General features: G+C 43.1%; 1 protein-coding gene and 1 long non-coding RNA gene across 2 annotated transcripts in view; one reads left to right on the forward strand and one right to left on the reverse strand.

Annotated features, from left to right (window-relative positions):
• The window catches only part of MXI1 (MAX interactor 1, dimerization protein), a 69,638-nt gene extending 67,668 nt beyond the window's left edge, over positions 1–1,970 (reverse strand). The window contains exon 1 of the mRNA XM_029080485.2: positions 1,716–1,970. Coding sequence (XP_028936318.1) covers positions 1,716–1,950 — 235 coding nt within the window. The 5' untranslated portion in view covers positions 1,951–1,970. The remainder of the gene's footprint in view (positions 1–1,715) is intronic.
• On the forward strand, positions 1,900–2,834 carry LOC107547482. Its single transcript, XR_001604257.3, has 2 exons — positions 1,900–2,093; positions 2,725–2,834. It is a non-coding gene; the product is annotated as an uncharacterized LOC107547482 (long non-coding RNA).
• Positions 2,835–18,306: the final 15,472 nt, after the last annotated feature.

Here is an 18,306-nt window from a genome sequence, read left to right on the forward strand (position 1 = left end):
ATAATCGAAAAATAAGAGACGTCGTGACATCAACAGCAATGCCTTTCCCTCCGAGCAATCGACTTACCAAGGGGATAAAGAGCAAGATTTTTTTTTTTAGAAAGAAAATAACAGATTGATCCACCCCAACCTCTGAATACCATTTTTTTTAAAAAAACAAAACGATTCACACCATTTCTTGCTCGCATTTACATCATCACTTTTACTCCTCCAGGAGGCCTTCCCCGACTGAGCCCTCCCTTTCCCTCTGCCCCTCCTCCCCATTGCCCCCACTCCCTCCCTCTGCTCTGCCCCCTTCCCCTCCCCACAGCACTTGTGTAGATCTGTGTATATTATTTATTACTCTATTAATGATGTGTATATATTTCTGATTCTATTGATCTGTTTTGATGGTATTGATCCCTACTTGTTTGGTTTTGCTGTGTCCCCCTTTTCGACTGTGAGCCCGTTGTTGGGCAGCGATTGTCTCTGCTGCCGAATTGTACATTCCAAGCGCTTAGTACAGTGCTCCGCACCCAGTAAACGCTCAATAAATACGACTGAATGAATGCTCCCGGGAGATATTTTATAGGATTTTTGTTTTTGGATGTACACGGGGGGGGGGGGGGAGGGGGGAGGTTGAAGCTAAGGTTTGACACGTTGCAATCTACCATTTACGTTCTTGCCTCGATTCATTCCTTCTCTCCTTTCTTCTTTTCTTTCTCCTCCTCCCCCTCCTCCCCCGCTGTTATTGTCGACGATTGTGCTCGGAGACGTTGCAAACGCGTGCACCCGTTTAGGGGGGTTATTTTGCTGACGGGAGACATGAACAGCTAAAGGAGGGAAAGGAGGGAGGGGGGAGAAAGCCGCCCCCGACCCCATCCTACAGTCCAGATTTATTCTCTTTCGCCAGACCTTCAGAAGGAAACGCGATTTACTTGTCCTACCAGCAGAGTTGGGAGCTTCGCGCCCATAAATAAATAAATAAACCCCACCAAAAAAAAAAAAACCCAACCAAAAACAACATTTCCCCAACCCTCCTCCACTACCAGTTCTCCTGCAAGATTATAAAGTTTCCACCTTGGCTGTGCCCCTTTCGCCAACTTCTACGTGGCGGAGCAAACATTTCGGGGGGGCCTGAGTTAGGATCTGGTTAAGATTTTTGGGGGGGCGGTCTTAATATTATTATTTCCTCGTCCCCATCGCGCATTTACAGGACGCTTGTTTCTCTGGAAGGGGAAGCAGCCCCCAAGAAGGAAAGTAGCGAACGGGAGAAAAGGGAGAAAGCGAGAGACATAAAGGAAGAGGCTGGTTTTGTTGTGGGATCGCTTGGTTTTGCCCACCACTAAAGAACTTGGGGCTGCTATGCCGACACTGTCGATTTAAAACCCCCTCAGTCTTGCTATTTACAAAAGGAAAGAAAGAAAGGGAAGCGAAATCCTGCACCATCATTCCCAGCGCTTGGCTGTCAGCAAACTTAACACTTTCCAGTTTCTCCCTGGCTATCCTCAATACTCCGGCAGCTTCATTCTTTCAGATTTTCTTCTTCTGTCTGTCTCTCCCTCCCTCTCTTTTGTTACATATTCAAAAGCTCTGTATGTCTGAGTGTGTATGTGTGCCTGCACTGAGATCATCGGCTTCTTCCCAAGCATTTTCTGACCGCATGTGCGACTATTTGTTTGTTAAAGAACTGCAGGAAGAAGAAAGACAGAAAATAAACCCTCAACCGAACTTACTTTTGTTTTCTTTCTCGATTTTCTCCAGGTAGCTGGCGGCCTCCAGTAAAATCTGCACATTCTGCAGAAAAGTGTTGATCTGTTTTTCCATGGAGCTTTCGCTGGTGTTGAAAATGTCACTGAACGGACACCTGAGCTTTTCTCCTGCGAGGTCTTCTCGCTGCTGTTCAGGAGAAGCAGCCAACTCGTCCTCCTCGCATTTCAGTTCTTTCCTCGGTCTCCCACGTTTTCCCATATTTAATTCAGGTTTTTGGGGTTTTTTTTAAATGACAGATTTCGTGATAGTCCTTTATCTTGGGAAGAGCCCAGGAAGGTGCCAAAGCAGGCAGAGGAGAACAGTCTGTCGCTGACTTTTCGATCCTCTCCTTGGGCAGTTTGGTGAGTATATGTCTGTATGTGGGTGCGTGTACAATGCGTGTGTGCGTGTATATGTGTGTGTGTGTGTGTGTGTGCGTGTGTGCATGTGTATAGAGAGAGATTGAATGAACCGAGAAGCCTGACTTTGGGTCCCGCCCTCCTGGGTCCTAGTGCGAGCAGGGTTTCCTCTCGTGGCCCGTCTAAAAGAAAAAGGTGGAGAGAGATGGTGTCCTGTCCTCTAACCTTGAATTTGGCCGCCCTTCACCGGCCTGGCCCTGCAATGCACTTCGTTTTAAAATGGGATAGAAAATCCCCGGAGTGCATGTTTGGGAGTATTTATCCAAACGTACCCCCAGACGATTTGGGAGAGGAAGGGCATGGGGAAGGGAAGACAGACAAAATTGAAACTGTCTAATGACGGGTGGAATTTACTCCCTTTGAATTTCGGAATACGTTCCTGCTGTTCTCTAAGACAAGACAGAGACAGACTTTCGAATTCCTATCTGATTTCTGGAAGTTTTCAAATATCTATATACTGTCGATTGATTAGATGGTGGCTTGGCTTTAGAAGGTGAATTTGGTTTCTGTCCTCTTCGAATGAAAATTGTGTGTGTGTCTGTTCCTTGCCCCCTCTATTTTTCTCCATCCCCAGTCCAGCTGTTGCAAGGCCTCAGAAGCTGTTTTCCAGTCCCTCTTTGAAGATGTGGAAAAAAAGGGGAATGTCAATTTTTTTTAATCAAAAATAAAATTGAAAGACTGTAATCTGCACAATGCTTTCTTTCCCCTCCTGCTCTCGGACCTTCTCCCACCCCTCCCACACACTCTTTGAAAGGAAGAATAACACCCCAGCTGCTAGCCAAGGTCTAGACCTTTCTTGGGTTACATATTAGGCCAGCTTCTGTGCACTGTGGCTACGCCACTCCACAGATGCTATTGTGCACCTGTCTTAGACAAGGGCCTGATGCATTTGCTTTGTCAACTTGTGCACGTCTTGCCCTACTGATAAAGTTATTGAAAATGAACCAAAATGAGGATTCACTTTCATTTAGAGCTTTTTAGGGTTTTAGCTGATTTAATATACTTTTTTCCTCCAGATGTATTTCCAACCCCCAGGGAACTCCCTCGCCCCCACACCAATGCCAAAATTTCAATTTAAAACATTTCACTGCTATTTAAATGGATTTACAATTCTTTCCTCATTTGAAAGGTAGTCAAATTGATTCAGATTTTTTTTTAAATGGTATTTGTTCAGCGCTTACTATGTGCCAGGCACAGTACTAAGCAGTGGGGTAGACACAAGATTGTTAGATTGGACACAGTCGCTGCTCCACATGAGGCTCACAGTCTTAACCCCCATTTTACAGATGAGGTAATGGAGTCACAGAGAAGTTGTGACTTGACCAAGGTCACCCAACAGGCAAGTGGCAGAGGTAGAATTAGAACCCATATCCTTCTGATTTCCAGGCCCATGCTCTATCCACTAAGATAGAGCTTCTTCTCAATTCAGTTTGACAAATTTTCATAATTTAATATCTAAAATATATGCCAATTCTATTGATGGCTATTCTGGAAGGTTTGATCATTTAAAAAAGCATTATAATTTTTTTTTTCTGGAAATTTTCTCCCCATTCTGTAATAAACCTCAGGGCCCTTCCTGTGGTAACATGTACCCATGATCAGTTATTTGCTTGCTTATTGCTATTGTTGTCATTATTCTCATTGTAATCGATTGATCATATTTATTGATTATCTACTGTGTGCAGAAAGAACTACTAAGTTCTCGGTTGAGTAAAATGGATCCCTGCCCTCAGGAGCTAGTAACTTAATGGGGGAGTTAGAAACAAATTTACAGATAGGAGGAAAAAGGAAATGAAAAGATGGATAAGTGAAGAAAGGGCTTAGATAGAGCTTTTAACAATGTATACGTAAGTGATATAGGGGGCTAAGTGTATAAGGGTTGAGGTGGCAGTTGGGAAAATGTGACCCAGGGAGAAGAAAATTAATTTGGGAATGTTTCCTGGAGAGAACTCTTGAAGAGCCTTAAAACCAATGGTTAACCAATCAGTAGTATTTATTGAGTGCTTACTATTATTTTTATAGACACAGCATGGCCTAGTGGAAAGAGCATGGATCTGCAAAGTAGAGACCCTGGGAGTTAGATGACTTGGGAGTCAAAGGTCCTGGGTTTTAATCCTGGTTCTGCCATTTGCTTGCTGTGTAACTTTGGGAAAGTCATTTAACTTCTCTGTACCTCAATTTCCTCATCTGTAAAATGAAGATTAAATCCTTCTCCCTCCTACTTAGACTGACAGCCCCAAATGAGAAAGAGACTCTGTCTACCTTGATTACATCATATCTACTCCAGCATTTAGTACAGTGCTTGGCACATAAGTGCTTAACCAACACTAGTATTATTATTATTAGTTATTGATGCAGAGGGAAATAGAGTAGCCCTTGTAGGTTTTTGAGGAGGAGATGTGAACAGAAAGACATTTTAGGAAGATGAGTTGGGCAGTGGAGTTTGTATAGACTGAATGGAGAGGGAAGGGAGACCAAATACGAAGGCTGATAGGGTTAATCTAATCAGGAGATGGTGAGAACTTGAACCAGCAGGGTGGTTGTTTGGGTGGAGAGGAAGGAAGCAAATCAAGAAACATCTTAAAGAAGGAACTAGCAGTGTTTAGCTACAGAATGAATTTGAGGGTTGAAAGATAGTGAGGAGTCAAAGGTGACACTAGGTTGTAGACTTCTGGGATAGGGTGGATGGTTGTGTTCCATTTTAGACATATTCAGTTTAAGATGCAAGCATGACATCCAATGGAACTGTTCTGGAGGTAAGAGAAGATGTGAGATAGAAGAGTAGGAGGAAGATTGGGGCTCGAAGGGCAGATTTGGAAGACAGTCATGTAGAAGTGGTAGCTGAAGTCACTTGAGTGTATAAGCTCCCTGAGAGAGTAGGTGCACAGCAAGAACACTACCCTTAGTACTACTCTGGACCCAGACCAGAATCTTGTGGGACACTCAGAGTTGGGGGATGAAGATTGGAAGGAGAGCCAGCAAATGCCATTAAGAAAGGGCTGTTAGAGAAGTGAGAGGATAATCAGGAGAGTGTCTTGTCAGTAAAAACAAGACGAGTTGCATCTCCAGGACTGCATCAAGAGTCCTGGAGGTGTCCAAGAGATCCAGGAGGCCTAGGGCAAAGTACAGCCCATGCGTCTTGGCTATGTGAAAGTCACTGCTGATCTTGGGGCATAAAGTCAATGGAGGGGAGTGACAAACTGATTGTAGTGGGCCAAGAAGAGAGCTGGTGGAGATGAAGGCAAGGGAACATGTATCTGTACCCCTTTTATGGAGTTTGGATACAAGTGGAGGGAGTAGTAGTAACACTACTAGCATTATTGAGTCCCCACTTAGTACAGTGAACTATCTGAAGCACCTAAGAAGAACAAGATAATATAATGGTATTTGTTAGCACTTACTATGTATCAAGCACTGTACTAAGCCCTGGGGTAGACACAAAGTACTCGGGTCCCGCATGGGGCTCACAGTCTTTCTAGGAGGGGAAACAGATGAGGGAACTGAGGCACAGAGAAATGAAGTGACTTGCCCAAGGTTACAAAGTGAAGTAATATGTTCCCTGCCCACAAAGAGCACACATTTTAATGAGGAAGCAAGCATACACATACAACTAGAGTGGTCAAAATAATTAATCGAGTACACTTATAATTGAATACTAAGGAGGGTGTAAATAAGTTTACAAGTGCTAGAGTTGGCTAAAAGGCTATGGCTTGGAGGGGGTGGGAAATTCACTGGTTGAAAACTAGTTGGAGGAAGTGGGATTTCAAGAGGGCTTTGAAGGTGGGGCTAGCTGGGGTCTGTCAGTCTGATGTGGAGGGGAAAGGAGTTTCAAGCTGGAGAAAGGGCCTGAGTGAGGAGATTAAGATGGGAGAGGCAAGAACCAGGTACAGCTAGGAGGCTGGCTTGAGAAGAATGAAGACAGGGGGTTGGAAAATAGTGGGTGAAGAGAGCAGATAGGTAAGCTGGTGCTAGATGGTGGTCAGTTGTGAGGAGTTTGTGTTTGATGTGGAGAGACACAGGTGGCCAGCAGAGGGTTTTGAGGAGAGGAGAAATGTGGGTCAAGTGACACTTGAGGAAGATGATCCTTGCAGCAGCATGTAGTATAGATTGGTGAGATAAGAGGCTGGAGGTCCTCGCTGACCCCCTGCCTGCAGTCTCTTCCTTCTCCAGTCCATATTTCATTCTTCCTCCTGGATCACTTTGCAAAAAAACATTCAACACACGTCTCCCCACTCTTTAAAAACCTCCACTGGTTGCCCAACCATCTCCACATTAAACAAACTCCTTTTCATGAGCTTTCAGGTATTCATTCTAACAACTCTGAGATTAGTGTAGTGCTCTGCACCCAGAAAGTGCTCAGTAAATAATTGATTGATGGAATGAGCTCCCCCCTCCTACCTAAACTCACTAATCTCCTATTATAACCAAGCCTGTCCACTTCGCTCCTCTAGCACCAACCTATTCACTGTACCTCGATTTCATCTCTCTTGCCGCTGACCCCTTATGTTCTCCCATTGGCCTGGAACTCCTTCCTCCTTCGTATCCCTACCTTCAGTCCCCTTACTTAAATCATATCTCTTCCAAGAACCCTTACCTGATTAACTTCTCTTTCCCCCCACACTATTTGCGCTTCCTTCTGCACTGCCTAAGCACTTGGGCCTATAGCCCTTAAACACTCGGCTACTCATACCCCTTCCCCACAGCACTTATGTACGAGTCCCTATGCTCTGCCTCCTCACTCCAATTATACTTTATTTAAATGGCAGTCTCCGCGCCTTAGACTGTAAATTCCTTGAGGGTAGGGATTATGTCTACCAACTCCATTTATTGCACTATGGAAAGAACTCAATATATACCTTTGATCGATTGATTGATTGAGGCTGGGAGACCAGCCAAGAGGCTAATGCAATAGTCTCGCTGAGGCAAGACCAGAGCTTGTACCAGGGTGGGAGCAGTTTGGGTGGAGAGGAAGGGGCGGATCTAGGAGACGTTGTGCAGGAATAACCGGCTGGATTTGGCAGTGAACCGAATTTGAGAGACAGTGAAGAGTGGTGACTTCTGGGTTGGAGAGGGTGGTGGTTTGTTGGCTGAGATGGAAAAGTTATGGGAGGAGTGGGTTTGGGGGCTTCAGACATATTGAGTTTGAGGTGCTGACAGGATATCCGATTGGAGTTGAACAGGGGACAAGAGGAGATGCAGGACTGTAGGTTAGATGGGAGGTCAGTGAGAGAGAGAGAGAGAGAGAGATTTGGAAATCATCTGCATAGAGGTGGTAGCTGAAGCCAGGTGAGCAAGGAGGTGGGGTGATAGTGGAATAGTGGGATCCAGTGAAGAGACCTGAACACTTTTGAAGGCAAAGAGGAGGGAAACAATAAAAAGTGAGAGGTGAAAGCTGACTGTAAAGCAGAGAAGGTTGGGAGCAAGGATTTTTAATAGGTGAGAGGGGATGGGGTCTGAGGTACAGGCCAAGGATGTGAATTTTAAGAACATTCTTACAACTGTCAGTTTTAAGAGACAGTTGGAGACAGTTGGAGGGAGGAGCTGAAGGAGGGAATTGAGAAAATGTAATAAAAAGTCCTCATTTTAAAACCGAGAGATGACTATTGTTAGATTTTAGATTTGTGCTAGGAGTAAATACTTCAAATTAAGCCAGTTTTCCCTAACATTGCTACTTGTGCCATCAGGTAACTATGTTGTTGTACTTTTGTTTAATTATTTTTGTCAGTTTTGAAGAAAAGTAATATTGTGAAAAAAAATTGCTATGCAGACATTATTGTATATGGACAAGGAATGTCTGTTATGTTGTTGTGCTGTACTCTCCCAAGAGCTTAGTACAGTGCTCTGCTCACAGTAAGTGCTCAATAAATACCATTGATTGATTGACAAAAATAAAACTAAAGCCCAGAATTTTAAAATGGAAACTCAGTGTCTTCCCAATTAAAAAAAAAACACCTAAAACTTGATCATTTCTTCAAATCACATTCTTAAACTCCATCAATTCATGTTGATAATATTTGAACAAACCTTGTAGCTGGTGACTCTTACAGTGAAATCAATGTGACCAGAGAAAAGCAAAGGCTGAAAACACAGAGGGAATTCTGTATTTCACTTTGAAAATATGTAAATCTCTTTAGCAAAAGTCCAATAGAGTAACCATTAGAGTCATACCTCCATAAATATAACTATCAAGAGTCCCACTGGAAATAGGAAATTAAATGATTGGATTCTTGATATTTATATCTCCATCCTTGAATTTAACACTATTCATGTTTAGATTTTATTCAAATGTGGGTGTGGTTGAAAAGACCATTGAACAATCAACAATTCTTTCTACACCACCAAATTCTGAGATAATATTTGCTGCGCATTTGCTATCTGCAGTGACTGATGTTGATTTTAGATCCGTTGCTGGGTATCACAGTCTCTTCTCAAAGTCTCTTGTCTGAAGTCATCCCATCCCTGATTTCAATATACCACAATGGTAAAAGCTGTTGTCCCTCGATAGACCACAACTTTGTGGGACCCTCTCAGATTGTGGTACATTGTGTTTCTTCTGCTCCCCTTGCTCCCAGTGCCCCTGCTCTACAACAGCTAAAATCTACATGTATATGCATATATTCATACACACACACACACACACACACACACACACATAGGCACCAGGTAGCCCATTTACAACTGTCCCCATTTTGATACCAGAGGGTATTCACTGCAGTGCAAAGTATAGAAATGAGGCAATTATCCAGGCAATTTGTCAGATGAACTAGAAAAAAAACTTGTTTTTTTCTTGAATTATCTTAAGAGGGTCTAAACCAATTGTGTGTTCAAGGTACATGCATATTGTCTAAATAGACAAATAGATATGCACAAGCATAAACAAACTCTTCCCAAGATAATTTGCTTGTTTATCTATTTGTTCCAATCTACCTCCAGAAGATTTTTGGGCCCCAGGAAACCCACTGGGAATAATTGAGTCAGGATCTGTTCCCTGTTTTGACCGAGAGGAACAATAGGTTGTAGAAAATCAGCAAAAATGCTGATTTGAACTATTCCCACAGCCTTCTCTAGCCCCTAGGATCATTCCCATGGAAAACTTCACTGTCTATGCCAAATCAAGTTTTCTCCATCATCATGGTATTGTTTTATGTTATTATGCTAGTTCTTAGCATTAGACAATGGCACAGTGGAGACACAGTGGAGGCAGGAGAAATGTCTTTGTTTCTGAGAGGCTTCGCTGTGGTAGCCTAGAGTATAGTATAGCTCAGTATAGTTCAATTGAGAATATTCATTTTTGTAACAACTGTGGTGCCAGAAATAGGCCAAGATAAAGCCTGGCAGCTCCTCCTTCCCCCAAGCCTTAAAGTGTTGAAGGATTGCCCCCAATTAACAGATTTGTGCAATAGAGTTCATCTAGGTAGATGGGGGACAGGGAAAGGTAAGTTTATGTGTGTGCTTGAGCATATGTATGGTGGTCTTTGGGTTTGAACTGGACAAGACAGCCAATATACTCAGTTTTGACCTTAGCAGAGATCTGGTTTCCTTTGTTTTCCAGGACTTGCCACTTCTGTGTCTGGTCTTTGAAACAGGATAAAACGTTATGGGGAATTTTTTTTTTCAAAGTGGGGTGGAGGGTGGGAGAAGCACAGTAAGGGAAGAGAATCTGACCTGCTTTTTGTTTGAAAACATTTGGGGAGGCTTGAAAGGAAAGTATTGCTGTAGATTGAAAGTATGACTAAGCTCCAAAGCTCCAAATGTCATGTCTTCTGATGCCTGCCTTCCTCCCTCTGCTGCCTGTTTCTTTGTTTGCTTTTATTTTCTTTCTTGGTAATATTTTTCCATCTGACTTGTTTGCATATTAAAGCAAGATTGTTCCCAGTTTTATTTGCCCCCTTCTTTTTCCCCTAGTAATTCTGCACTCTCACATCAAAGGATTTGTTTTGCCTGTAATTATGTCTTTAGTGTACACATAGGTAGGTTAATTACTGAGAAGGAGATAGCAGAGTTTCCACAGACATCTCCTTCATGCATTCAGATAGGTTGAAACTCAATGCGTGGAGTTATTCTTGTACTCTTTCCTCTCTAGTATCAATCACCCTTCCTCTCTCAGGCTCTCTTACCAGTTTTCTTTTGCACTGCTCCCTTTAAAAATATATATATATCTGTCTTGCAAGTATTTCAGGGCATTTCCAGGCCAACATGACACAGACAGGCTATAATTTGTTTGTTGCCCTGATGTCTTTCAGCGATCCCTTCACAAACACCCCAAAGGATTTTCCTGTTTCCCCTACCTTACTCAGGTCCAAATCCCCAAAGATTTCATAGAAAAATGACTTTCCTTGAAAGTGCTTAAAATTGGCAATAATCCTTAAACTGCAATTGGTGCTGCCGACTCAGCTCAAGGAAACTCACCCCTCTTCCTGAAGTTTCCCATTTATCTGAAGAGAGGAATCTTGCTAACAAATCTGCACTCCACTTTCAAGAATGGGAATTTAACACTCATCTCAAAGCCTTCCTGCCTCATTTTTAATGTCCAGAAACAGTCCGTTCTCAGAGATACCCTTTGACGCCATCCACCAGTTCATTTGCTATGAAAATTTCAAATCTGCTCCGGCTTGAAGTAACCAGATAACTGGGAATGTTTTTTGTTTTCCCCCGAATTATCCAGCTAGTAGTCCTCATCTTCTGTTTTGTGCTGAGTGGATATGATCCTAATCTTAGTAATACTACTACTACTAATTGTGGTGTTTGTTAAGCGCTTACTATGGGCCAGGCACTATACAAGGATGCAAGGGATAGATAAAAGTTCAGCAGTTTGGACACAGTTCCTGTCCCACATGGGGCTCACAGTCTTAATCCCCATTTTACAGATGAGGTTAACAGAGACACAGAGAAGTTAAGTGTCTTGCCCAAGGTCACACAGCAGAAAGCGATGGAGACAGGATTAGAACCCAGATCCTTCTGACTCCCAGATCCATGCTTTATCCACTAGGCCATGCTGCTTCTCTTATCATAAATATCATAATATCATAAGCAGAGCCATTTGCCACAGGCATGACAGGATTTGCGTGAATTATGATACCGCAATATTGCAATGTAGAATTGACAAGCGTCATCCCCAGCTCTGAGCCACCCCTGACACCTCTGCTACCCCTATATAGCTCGGTCAATCATATTTATTGAGTTCTTACTGTGTGCAGACCACTGTCCTAACCGCTTGGGAGAGTACAGTAATCCTCTCAACGGTGAGTTCTTTGTGGGCAGGAACATGTCTGTTTATTGTTATAGTCTCCTAAGTGCTTAGTTCAGTGCTTTGCACACAGTAAGTGCTCAATAAATATGATTGAATGAATGTATGAACGGAGTTGGTAAACACATTACCTTCTCACAATGAGTTCACAGTCTTTAGTCTATCTTACAGATTGGGTCTAGGTTTCTTGTTAAGAGCAGCCTGTAGTGGAGGGCAGTAGGATAAGACACTTGCCACCACTGTCTCTGCCAATCACTCTGGCGGTCTGATTCCAAGTCTCTGCCTCCATTGCTTGCCTCCCTCCACCCTGGGGTACAGCTGTCTCCTATCTAAAGTGGTCTGCAGAGATGGAACCGGTGATGTTGGGCTCTGGAACTGCGGGAGGCCATCGACCACGCTGGCAAAGGACCTGGGATGGCTGTTCCTCCCACTCCAACTTCTTCCCCTGACAACGCTTCTATGGACAAACACACAACATACAGCCTCGTAAGATACTTTCAAAGATCGTTAACCCCAGGAAGAAATATTCAGTCGATCACATTTATTGAGCACCCATTATGGCATAGTCCTTTAGTTGTAATATACTGGATTTACTTTTCCCCTTGTTTCCTCCTACTAGACTGTAAACCTCTTGAGGACAGGGATAGTTTCCATCAAACTATCGCACTATACCAAACGCTCAGTAAGGACTCAATATATGCTCAATAAATACCACCGGTTGCTTTGCTTATAATGTTTGCTCTTTTTATCATTTCCATCTTTCTGACATATCCATCCCCAGCTTCCCCTCCTCCCCTCTTTTCCTTTGGATTGTGAGCCCGCTGTAGGCCAGGGATAGTCTGAATTATCATCTCTTTGTTTTCTCCAGATCTTAGTCGAGAGCCTTGGAGGGCAGATATTCGGTTCTATTGAATGAGTTAAAAAAAAAAAACAGTTTAGCAGCGGAGGTATTCAAAGTTAAGACCCAGATCAATTCTCATGAAAACCAAACCTAAAAAAGGAAATAGAAAAGAGAAAACTTTTTTTAGCCCCATTGCTTGATTTCTATTAGGACCATTTTTGTTCACCAGCACTTACGTTCCTGGCTGTTACATACCTTGCATACTAACCAGAAGCCCTCATTAAACAGACATTGGGGAATATGTAAAAGTAACTGTAAAATATTACACAATAATCAAAAGAAACAAACATGAAAACAAAAAAGGGAATCTGATATTTGCTCATCTTATCTTATCTGGGGACCAAGATATAATCTAAAAGGCAGAGATCAAGAATAGTAAGTATTTGGGATTTGTAGAACGCTGCAGAAAATCAAAATCAATCAGTGTTAATTGAAGATAATGATGATGGGAGGGTGGAAAAGGAGTGAAACAATGTTACCAAGTCCCATCTATGTTTACTTGCTTATTACAAAAAAAATTTGGCTATAGAGCACTGCAGTGTGAAATTGATCCTTTTCAGGTTTCAACCAACAGACTTCCTTGAATATGGGCCAGAGTGATTTTCAGAAATATCCTATTTCATATAAAATACTGACTCATGGCTATCGGACTACCTCTTTTAAAAGAGTTCCCAGCTAAACATTCATATTAAAACCTCTGCTTGAAATTACAGCCAATACTGAACCATCAGAAATGTAATCAGAGGCTACTTATCACCACATATGACTCAAACATTGAAAACACCAGGCCCAGATGAGGCAGCAGAACAATAAATTAAAATACAGTTACTTCTCATTTTGAGAACTGCTCATCACTTTGACACTAAAGAGGAACATGCCTCTTGGTTTCTACGGATGCTCCAAACTCAAGAGCTGAAGGATAGATGTCGGTAAGGTGGAGGATCAGTCTTTGCATCTTTGGAACCCTCAACCCCTTTAGGGCTCTAGATGAAGGCATGTTTTATCCACTTCCAGGGATGGAACTGACATTTTGGGAAGCACACAAACACATATCCAATAACACATCCACGTGTCCATGAACTGGTGAGTGGGTTGCTATTTAGTGAGCTACTAAAGCAGAAGCAGCGTGGCCTAGTGGCAAGAGCTCAGGAGTCAAAGGACATGGGTTGTAATCCCAGCTCCACCACTTGCCTGCTGTGACCTTGGGCATGTCACTTTATTTCTCTGGGCCTCAATTACCTCATCTGGAAAATGGGGAATAAGAGTGTGAGCCCCAAGTGGGACAGGGACTGCATCCAACCTATCTACAGTGTCTGGCACATAGAAAGTGCTTAACAAATAGCATAAAAGAGAAGCAGTGTGGCTTAGTGGAAAGAGCTTAACAAATATGACAAATATCATTATTATTGTTACTGTGGCTGGTCTTTCCATCCATGTTTGACCGATCAACTTCAGGACAACCAAAGCAGCTCAACAAGGAGCAAACCAGGCCCTGCATGCCCAGAAAAGACAATACTTTTACATCTATTAGACAGGTTGCAAAATCCTATGTAAATGTTTGTCCATTTGTTGGCAAACTCCTCTATTCAGCCTCCTCGAGAACTCTTCTCCATGCCTAGTTCAGTGCTCGATCCTAAGTGGGGACTAAAAGGTACTGACCCAACTGACTGCAGCCTGCGCAAGAATTGAATAAGGAAATTCAGAGAGCAGAAGTCCAAAATGAGGAAACTGCCAATGGTCAGATTTGTTGAGGGAGAGGAGTTGTGTAAAGGGCAACTCAAAACAACTGCCAGAATTTCACCAAGCAGTCTTTAGCTATAATCATCTTCAGTGCACTGCTGTACTGCTCTTAAACATTCTACCTCGGTTTAAGGTGAAGGAACCTGAAATCTCAGCAGCTAGGTGTTTTTTTGGTGAGGTTTTTTTTTTGGTATTTGTTAAGCGCTTATTATGTGCAGACCACTTTTCTAAGCGCTGTGATCAGGTTGTCCTACTTGGGACTCACAGTTTTAATCCCCATTTTACAGATGAGGGAACTGAGGCACAGAGAAGTTAAGTGACTTGCTCACAATCACCCAGCTGACAAGTGGCAGAGCCGGGATTTGAAGCCAGGACCTCTGACTCCCAAGCCCATGCTCTTTCCATTTAGCCACAATCATAATCAAATTGTGAATTATAGTACATGTAATTTTTTAATGTCACCTCCATATTACTTTTTTCAAAAATTGCTATATCTTCCTCTGGTAAATTCAAAGAACTTTATAGACACTCTATTGGTAGCTCAATTCCACCATTAGATTAGCAGCATGGCTTAGTGGAAAGAGCCCAGGCTTGGGAGTCAGAGGGCATGAGTTCTAATCCTGACTCTGCCACTTGTCTGCTGTGTGACCTTGGGCAAGTCGCTTAACGTCTCTGTGCTTCAGCTACCTCATCTGTCAAATGGGGATGAAAACTGTCAGTCCCACGTGGGACAACCTGATTACCTTGTATCCACCCCAGTGCTTAGAACAGTGCTCTGCACATAGTAAGCGCCCAGCGCTTAGAACAGTGCTCGGCACATAGTAAGCGCTTAACAAATACCAACATTATTAACAAATATCATCATTATTGCAGAAACGCTCTGGGCATGTCACTCCCTTCCTTAAAATCCTCCAGTAGTTGCCTGGAGGAAACACACGAAACAAAAACTTCCCACTCTGGGCTTCAAGGCTCTCCATCACCTTGCCCCTTCCTACCTCTCCTTCCTTCTCTCTTTCTACCGCCCACCCCGCATGCTCCGCTCCTCTGCCACTCACCTCCTCACCGTCCCCCGTTCACGCCTATCCTGCCGTCGGCCCCTGGCCCACGTCCTCCCGCTGTCCTGGAATGCCCTCCCTCCTCACCTCCGCCAAACTAACTCTCTTCCCCTCTTCATAGCCCTACTGAGAGCTCACCTCCTCCAAGAGGCCTTCCCAGACTGAGCTTCCCCTTTTCCCTCTGTTCCCTCTGCTCCCTCTCTGCCCCCCCTTCACCTCCCCTCAGCTAAGCCCTCTTTCCCCCCTTTCCCTCTGCTCCTCCCCCTCTCCCTTCCCCCCCCCCCTCGGGACTGGGCTCATTTGTATATATTTTTATTACCCTATTTATTTTGTTAATGAGGTGTACATCCACTTGACTCTATTTATTGCGATTAAGTTGTCTTGTTTTTGTCCGTCTGTCTCCCCCGATTAGATTGTAAGCCCGTCAATGGGCAGGGATTGTCTCTATCTGTTGCCGAATTGTACATTCCAAGCGCTTAGTACAGTGTTCTGCACATAGTAAGCACTCCATAAATACTATTGAATGAATGAATGAATAAACTCCAGGGCAAGAAGTGTGTCTTTTCTTTTTATTATATGATCCCAAGCACCCAATACAGTGCTCTGCTCCAGTAGGTACTCAATAAAAATGCTATTAATTTTCTATTTATCGTTATCAGTAACAATAACAATAATGGTATTTTCTAAGTGCTTACTATGTGCCAAACACTAAGCTCGGTGCTGGGGTAGAAACCATATAAACAGATCTGACACAGTCCCTACAGGACCCAAACATTATAATAATAATGTTGGTATTTGTTAAGCGCTTACTATGTGCCGAGCACTGTTCTAAGCGCTGGTGGAGATACAGGGTAATCAGGTTGTCCCACGTGAGGCTCACAGTTAATCCCCATTTTACAGATGAGGGAACTGAGGCACAGAGAAGTTAAGTGACGTGCCCACAGTCACACAGCTGACAAGTGGCAGAGCCGGGAGTCGAACTCATGACCTCTGACTCCGAAGCCCAGGCTCTTTTCCACTGACCCACGTGAGGCTCACGTTCTTCATCCCCATTTTACAGATGAGGGAACTGAGGCCCAGAGAAGTCAAGTGACTTGCCCACAATCACACAGCTGACAAGTGGTAGAGCGGGGATTCGAACCCATGACCTCTGACTCCAAAGCCCGTGCTCATGATCTCTAAGATGACGTGGAAACTTGCCTTGATCTTACATGGATGTCTCCACACTTCCTGTGTGCTTTTCTGGTCATTTCTACTCCCATTCATTCATTCATTCATTCAATCATACTCCCAATTTCTTAGGGGGTACATACATTTTTGGTACCTGAGCCCCAGAGCCTAAAGCAATGTTAGCACAGCGTCAGTGATTCACCTTAGTAACCCTAATAGCACTATCAGCCTGACTAGTGAAATTATTATCATTGTTGTTACTGTTATTAATAATAGTAATAGTAAGCATTTCCTCTATTCCTGCCCTCTGCACTCCACAGGGAGGTGGGGAAAAGGCAAGGCCAGCAGTCATCAGTTTCCAGTTGTGTAGGCTCAGGAGGGACATACAGGGAAGCAGTTCCACAGTATAGCTACACTGCCTTCCCTAGCCCAACTGAAAGAAGGCCAGGACAGGAGGGATATACAGGAAGGATCCTTTAACTTCTTTTTTCCTTTTTTGTTCCACCTTGGGCCAACATACTCACAAAGTCAGATGGGGAGGATATAGCAGACTCCAATCTTCTTATTCCCCATCCAGTGCCTTACCACTTGAGAGCCCAGGTTGCCCCCTCTGGAGGAAAATTGAAACGAAAGGAAAGTATGGTTGCCCAATCAACTCTGTGGAGAATTACTGAGTTTGAAAATTCTATTGGGTCAGCAAGAGCTATAAAGGTCTTGATGGGTAGCCAATGTGACCCTTTGGTCGGTTGAATTCAAGTAGTCCTTATGTGGTGAGATATCAGCAGAAAGTGGATAGATACAAATCTGCTTCTTGGAATTTCTTTTCTTTTAAAGAAAGAGGAACAAATAAAGAGAAAAAACTATTCTAGTTGTGAATTCCCTCCTTTTTCCAGGAAACTTAACAAAATCACCAATACTGACCAGGTCCAAAGAGGATATCAGTGTTTCTAACTTGGATTTAATGGTATATTTTGAGAGTCATTAAAAAACTGCTGAAGATTTTATCTTGACAGAGCACCCTAGATGCACCTGTTCCTTTTCTTTGGGGGATAATCCCTTTCTAATCCTTTTTCAGATTTCACCTGCCGTTAGAAGTCCACTGCTGCAGCCCATTTTGAAGGACAAACCTGTTTTTCAAGTGATAATTGCATTGACCATCTGTCAACATTAGCCATTACCTTTTACACTCCTCCATATAATGGGGATAATATTAAGGTTAAAACAAAATCTGTTTGAAATCCTATAACATTTCATCCACATTTATCTACAATGTGATGGATTTAAGAGCCAGAGAGTCAGAAACACAGGCCTCCCTTTGTGTTTCCTGCCGGCTACCTGCAACGTCTTGAGCTTGCAGGTCTCAGAACTTTATGAGCAATGCCTTTGCAGACCTGATTAGGAGAGTTAGTTTATTTGGGTGGCTTCCAGAAATGATTTGTTTTAACCAGCTAATATTCATTCAAATGCATATTCTGGGGAAAATGTTTGGGTGAGGCTTAATTATGTCCTCAAATAATGTCTTCATCAAAGTGTCATGAAATCTTTTTGAAGTTTCACAGAAAATACCTGGCAAGCACAGTTAAAAAGACAATGGTATAGAGAAAATGGTTCCTTGATTAATAATATTTATGGATTTGTTCCTAATATGGCCTTCGGAAATTTACCTGATTGACGAGTCCAAGTGTATTAATTCAAAGGTAGAGTCCAAGATCAGAGAGCAACTTAACATGCCTTTCTTTATCATCATTCAACACAATATTTATGAAAGACTCAGGGTATTCTAGGAGCTTCAGGTAGCATTCTGGGGCGGATGGGCTCGGGGTAGGGGAGCTTGCTCCCTTCCATCAGTTATCAATCAATTGATTGATCACTGGTATTTGTTGAGCGCTTACTATGTGCAGAACACTATATTAAGCACTTGGGAGAGTACGGTACAATTGTCCCTGCCCACAGCAAGTTTACGGTCTAGCTTTCTGGTCACTTGCCTTTTATCACAGAGGGAATCAAGAAGGCCTCTTGACTGTCCTTCTGTAGCTTCACCAG

The sequence above is a fragment of the Ornithorhynchus anatinus genome, chromosome 16 (assembly GCF_004115215.2).
Source record: "Ornithorhynchus anatinus isolate Pmale09 chromosome 16, mOrnAna1.pri.v4, whole genome shotgun sequence".
NCBI lineage: Eukaryota > Metazoa > Chordata > Mammalia > Monotremata > Ornithorhynchidae > Ornithorhynchus > Ornithorhynchus anatinus.